Source organism: Capricornis sumatraensis, chromosome X (assembly GCF_032405125.1).
Source record: "Capricornis sumatraensis isolate serow.1 chromosome X, serow.2, whole genome shotgun sequence".
NCBI lineage: Eukaryota > Metazoa > Chordata > Mammalia > Artiodactyla > Bovidae > Capricornis > Capricornis sumatraensis.
In genome coordinates this window covers 58,123,151-58,129,487 of record NC_091092.1, presented here as the reverse complement: position 1 = coordinate 58,129,487, position 6,337 = coordinate 58,123,151, and the positions used below count along the sequence as shown (strand labels likewise).

The 6,337-nt window shown below is 54.6% G+C and overlaps 1 protein-coding gene across 5 annotated transcripts; it reads right to left on the bottom strand.

The window, feature by feature from the left end:
• Positions 1–392: 392 nt before the first annotated feature.
• HMGB3 (high mobility group box 3) lies at positions 393–5,161 on the bottom strand. 5 transcript variants are annotated; one of them, XM_068962459.1, is made up of 5 exons: positions 5,096–5,161; positions 2,757–2,911; positions 2,349–2,488; positions 1,686–1,860; positions 393–1,307 (listed from the first exon to the last, which is right to left on the bottom strand). In XM_068962459.1, exons 2-5 carry the CDS (start codon positions 2,904–2,906, stop codon positions 1,167–1,169), a joined length of 606 nt encoding a protein of 201 aa, XP_068818560.1. In that variant the 5' UTR covers positions 2,907–2,911; positions 5,096–5,161; the 3' UTR covers positions 393–1,166. The 5 variants fall into 5 exon arrangements, with proteins under 5 accessions (XP_068818560.1, XP_068818563.1, XP_068818561.1 ...); XM_068962462.1 differs by having other exon boundaries at positions 2,757–2,906; positions 5,096–5,149; XM_068962460.1 differs by lacking the exon at positions 5,096–5,161 and adding an exon at positions 4,902–4,980.
• Between the last annotated feature and the right edge of the window lie 1,176 nt (positions 5,162–6,337).

The window sequence follows — 6,337 nt, the reverse complement described above, 5'->3', positions numbered from 1 at the left end:
AACCACCCACCTTCCTAAACCTCTTGAGAACTGGTAAATCTTGCCTGTGACCTTAGCACCTACATTCAGCAGCTTAGACTTCACCTTAATGCCTTTCAGACACAAACAAAATCACACAGTAGCTTCAAGTAGTCCTCTTAGTATCTCTGTCCTCAGTAGGTTGGCCACAGTAAGTAAAAGAAGTTATTTACCAGATTCACCAGGAGGCTAGTTACAAGATGCCATGGAGTGGGTTGTCCTCCTGCTAAGACTGAGGTGAGTCAGACATTTAGACTGTCATCATAGAGCACAATTTTAAAAATGTAATACTGTTTATTTAACTTCAAAAACATTTCAACATTCTAAACATACAAAAAAAATAACAGAACATTGCAGATCGTGTTTAGTACAGAAGGTTCTTGAACTTTCACTGGTGCAGTGGCTCTTGGCTTTGCTGACAATGAACAGCTCTACAGTTTGTTTAAAAAAAAAAAAAACAGTTTAAAACTACCGCACTTCAACTAAAAAGGATCCAAAACACTTCTCATGCCTGCTGACCCCACCCCCCCCTTCCACAGCTAAGAATGGCAGCGGGATGCTATGTCGCTATATACAAAAACAAGACAACCTGAAGCTAAATGGATGCCCACTGCAGTGTCCACAGGTCCAGCCCCACAGTGCACGCCCTGAGCTACAGCCCCTCCGGAAGGCATTGCCCCCACAGCCTCCACACCAAGCAAGGAGCATCAAGAGTGTGTCTCGGTTGCTTTGTTCTTTTTACAAACTATAGATATGTACAGTTGAGAACTCGGGATTTCTAGCCCATGACCATAGAATTAACACACCACCTTACAAATTAAAAAAACAAAAAAAAAATGCCAGAAACATCTTTAAATGCCTTGTCACACCAACAGCAAAGTGCACAGAGTGAGGAGAACACGAGAGCCTTTCATTTTAAAAATGTTTGGAAATATGTACAACTTTGATACAGTTTCCAGGTGCTCCAGACACCCATGGCCACTTAATGTAAACCACTGACAATTGCTAGAGCACTAAGATATGATCATGATCCAATTGGGTAATTAAACCTAATGAGGGCAACAGACACATCTTGGGTGAGAGGTGTGTCAATCAAGGCGCTCCCTACTCTAAGGTATTCACAAGGAGACAGATCAACAGTTTTTTTTTTATTCATCCTCTTCCTCCTCCTCCTCCTCCTCCTCCTCCTCCTCATCCTCTTCATCTTCCTCTTCCACCTTTTTCCGGGCAACTTTAGCAGCACCCTTGGCACCATCAAACTTCCCTTTAGACTTATAGTCTGCGACATCCTGGAAGGGACAGACACACATTGCAAATGAGTCAAGGGTAGAAGCAAGCCATCCCCACCCCAGAAGGAGAAAACACGGGAGAAAGACAGGACTACTCTTTGAAATATTTCTTTCCAGATTCAAACTGGGTTTGCAGCCACTCCAATTGCAGAATGCATGGGTGTTCACGTGCTCTAAAAGTCCAGTGAATAAGCACTATCTGACCCTCTGCTAGGGGCACGCTCATATGATCACATTTTGAAGCCTGCCTGAAAAGCTATCTTAGGCACAACCATCTGTCAGAAGCCGGACCACCAATATACTAGGCCGATCTGGCATGGAGACGAGTCCTGCAGCCTTCCACCCCCAGCCTGTGCAGGGTACACTCTGGTCTCTCACCTTCTCATACTTCTCCTTCAGCTTCGCTGCCTTGTTGATGTATGGCTGCTTCTCACTGTCACTTAAGTTATTCCACATCTCGCCCAGCTTCTTCGCCACATCTCCAATAGAGATGCCAGGGTTTGCAGACTTGATCTTGGGGCGGAATTCAGAGCAGAATAGGAAAAATCCAGACCTTGTGGGGAGAGAATTGTATACATCAGAGGAGAACCCACCAAAATGGGAGCTGAAGTCAAGATCTCATGTTGCTGAATGCACAAATTCCTACCACTATGACTCTCCCCTCAAGTGAAGAAATACATGATGCCATACACAATATTACAAAGTTGCAGGCACTAGAATGCTTAAGAGGCTTCAGCAACATACGGTGCTTTCTCAGTTACTGGGAAAAGGATAGCGAAAACGCCAATGGACACTGACACCCAGAACTGGGCTGTCTGCCCCCTTCCCAGTGGAAATGCCAACAGCCAACCACCATGCATGCGTACAGCTCACAAAGACAGCCACAACCAGGAATTTCCCTGGCCCTGCACTGTACAGCTCAAAGTATACACTGTTTTGCTGAGGTATCACAACATCTTTTTAGGTACAGTTGTCTTTTTAAAAATCTTTCAAGCAGAAGGAAAGCTCTTAACTGCTATCCTGAATCCTATAGCCACTTACGGTGGTCTCTTGGGGGCATTAGGGTCCTTCTTCTTCTTGCCTCCCTTAGCTGGTCCGTAATCCTTCATTTCCCGATCATAGCGCACTTTATCCGCCTTTGCCATTTCATCGAACTTCGACTTCTCTTTCCCGGACATGGTCTGCAAAACACAGGACCTCAATGCAGTGAGCACATACCTGTTCAGCTGTCCTGTAATTATGGTGGCAGCAGTGAGAATCACTTGCAAAAGGGGATGACAGCCTTAAACCCTTGCAGAATCTTCAAAAATAAAACAAAATTCTAAGGAGAGACAAGATGAGTCTAAGTAAAGAGGAAGAAAACAGCCACCTGGAGCTACACTGAAGGTCAGTAACCAGAAAGTGTGAAATCCAACTAAGAGTAGCTGGAAAAATATAAAAGAAAAATACCTTCCACCTCTCAGAGCATTTCTTGGAAAATTCAGCAAAATTGACAGGGACCTCTGGGTTTTTCTTCTTATGTTCCTCTCTGCACGTCTGCACAAAGAAGGCATAAGCAGACATCTTGCCCTTTGGTTTCTTGGGATCACCTTTAGCCATCTTGACTGATGAAGAGAAGAGAGACAAAGAGAAACAAACACAATGAACATCTGTAAGATATACCAGAGGTGGCCCTTTTGGAAGAACCCTTGCCCCCATCCTGTAGCAGCTGAAGGCAGAGTAGGGAGGAAATCAGTTTCACTGTCACTTGTCATTTAACTTTTGACCAGCATGAAGTGTGCTGGTTTGTGAGTTACTTCTCCGGGAGTGATCAAGTTCTCCAAATGGAACCGACCCAAGCTGGGTGGTTCTGAGCTATATTGCGACTCAGAACTATTACGTTTTGCAAACTACAATTCAAAAGTGGGAAGGGCACACGGAGGACACGTTGGTAAAGGGTGCAGGCGGGTGGCAGAAGCTTGCAACGAACCACTTCAGGCTAGCGGGTCATCTGTTTTACTATGTTAGAGACAACAATACTGTTGCCACCGAGGATTACAAGACCAAAGCAGGAGAACTGTAAATGGGGAACACTTGAAATTTCACTATTTTTGATGCGTTCTGGCTTATAAAAATGGCTTTTACAAGAACAGTAATCTGGCAAGTGAGCAGATCTCCCTTGTACTGTTTAGTTCCAGTCTGTATCTTCATCATTACCTAAAGGGGGAGGGGAAACAGAAAGGGCTAGTCTTGCCCATCGGTAAAGGCAAGCATGTCCAGCCAGGAACACTTTCTGCAAAGTTTCCAAATCAAAATGCAGCTGTGGCGTGTTATCGCCCCTGTCCCACCCCACCCCCCTTGCTTCCCGCCATCTTTTCCTTTTCCCACACCCAAGGTCATCACGCTAAATTCAAGCGTTCCCCTTCCCTGGGAGCGACCGAGGGGCTGAATCTGGGCCCCGCGGCGGCGGCGCGGGTGCGGCGGCGCGGGTCGCGGGGGAACCCGGGGCCGGCCACGGACGGCCGGGCTCGGCCCCGCGCTGGGTCACTTGGACACGCAGAATTCACCTTCCATTTTGTCAAAAGCTTCCTGATGAAAGAAAGTGCCCCTGAAATCCGCCACTGCTACCCGCGGGGGGCGTAGGGAGCGGGGGGCGGCGGCGGCGGCAGCGCGCCGGGGGCGCGGAGCCGAGCGGGCAGCAGCGGTGACCGCGGCGCCCGCCGCGCCTCCAAGCTCCGCTCGCTAAAATGGCTGATCCGCGCGCGGCCGGCGCGGGCGGCGGCGACGGCGGCGAACAAAGCGGTCCGGGCCCTGCCACCGCCGCCGCCCGCTCGCCAGCCCCCACCCCACCCCGCCCCGCCCGGGGCTGCGGGGGCCGCGGGCTGGACCCCCCGCCCCCGGCGGCGGCGCGGAGCGCACTCCTCGGGATAACAAAGGCGCCCGTGCGGCCATGACGCTCGGCCGCGCAGGGGCCCGCGGCGGCGCCCCCGGCCCTCCACGCCGCCCGCCCCAGGCCTCGGGCGCTGGGGCCGAGGCCGGAGCCCGCTCGCTGTACCCGCCGCCCGTCCCCCGGCAGCTCGCCTGAGCCCAGCGCCGCGCCGTGCCGCGCCAGCCATGTTCACGGCGGCGGCGGCGGCGGCGGTGCCCTGCGGGCAGGAGATGAGCGGGGGGCGGCCGGCCCGCGCCCCCCCTCCCCGGGCCGCCGGGCGCTCCCGCGACGGCCATGTTAATGCAGAAGCAGCAGTGCAGCCCCCCGGGGCCGCGCGGCGCCCAGCCGAGACCGGGAGCGAAGTTTGCCTGCGCCGTAGTCCCCGGCGGGCAGCGGTCGCCCGGCCTCCCCCGAGTCCGTCCCGGGCGGAGAAGCACCGGCCCCTGCCCAGGTCCGCCGCCCGGCGCCGGGACGCGCGCCGCCCGAACCCGCAGTCGCCCCTCGGCTCGCGCCGCCGCAGCTGCCCGAACATCTGGCTTGGGGGGGGGGTCAAGGTCCCTGGGCCGCTGCCCCAGGGGGCGTCGGCCGAGACGGGTTCCGCGGAGGGAACGCAGCCCCGACAGTGGGGAGCTCAGGTTGATGCACGGAAAAGTTGAAACACCTGAATCGCTTTTTCCTTCCCGCACCTATAGCAAAGAGGGGAGGCGAAGGGGGCGGGAAGGGCGCGCGGAGGAGAGGCAGGGGGCGGCGGCTGAGCGCGCTCGCGGCGGCGCGGGCCGGAGGAAAGTTGTGCGGGCGCTGCTTCTGCGGCGGCGGCGACGGTGGCGGTGGCGGTGGCAGCGGCGGCGGTGGCGGCGACGGCGGGCGGTGCGAAACGTACCTGTATTGTTCGCTAGTCTGGGCAGCGCAGGGCACGACGCGCGGCTCAGCGCTCCACAGCCTCGCGCTAGCTGCCTCCACGAGAGCCGCCTGATTGGCCAGCGGGCTCCGCCGTTTAAAACAACCTCCTCGCCCGGCCATTGGCTGCGGGCCTCATGAATATTAAACAGGCGCGGGAGCCCATTGGGCGCGGCCGCTGGGCTCATTCATTCAAACAGAACAACCCGCCGGCGCTAGCTGCCGCGGCAAAACCGAGGAATAATAATAATCTCGCTTGCCCACTCCCCGCGCCCCCTCCCCGCCCTTTTCGCACCGAGGTGGCATCTCAAAGGACTTTAGCGAGGTGGCTCCGCCATTCCCTGCGGCCTCGGCCTCTGCTGTTTGGAGGGCAAGGTCGAGCCGGGTTGCGCTGGCCTCTGCTCCTTCTGAGCCGCGGCCCCACCCACCACCCCTCACCCCAGCCACCCACCCCGGGACAACTCCGGTATCGACCGTGGGGGTCGACTGTCCTTCACCTCCACCGAGTTCCGCCGCGACTCTGCTGCAGGGGCCTTGCGGCAGGCACCTAGCTCTCGTAAGCCCGGCGGAAAGCGGCTGCTCGCTCGAGCAGGAAAGCTGCTGTGAGATCTCAGGGTTTCGGGACTCGCACCCCGCCTTAAAACAACCTGATTGTGCTCCCGAGGATCGCGCTCATCTAGGGTCTTTCCACTAATTCCCAGAAAGTCAATCTGTGGTGCAATTGCGGAACCAGCGAGCTAGGTGGGCTAGAGGACGAAAACGGAGTTTGGCAAAAGAAGAGAAATCGGGAGTAGTAACTTTGTGGGCAGGGATTCAGTCCACTTTTCACCACCTCAGTTTAGGCCCTCGTTCCCTTTGCTCTTCTGACACACACCCTATTGAAGAATAAAAGTTCTTGGAATGAATGAATGGGATTTGACTTTGGCCTTGGCTTTGTCACTGGGTAGTATGGCCATTCAGGCAATGATTTTCAAAGAGGGAGAGGGCAGTGTCACCTCTAACGGATGTTGGGAAATGCTGCTGGAATTTAAAAGGCGAGGATGGCCAGAGATGCCAAATGTCCTGCATTGTACAGGAGAGTCACTTAGGAGGGAGCAACGTCCCATTCCAAACACTAGTATCAGCCCTGCTGAAAACTGTCCGAGGGTCCCGTTCCCTCTTGAAGATACCATGAGCCTCCTAGAAAGAATGGAGGGGAAAAAAGGAAAGCTGAGAAAAGGAGCAC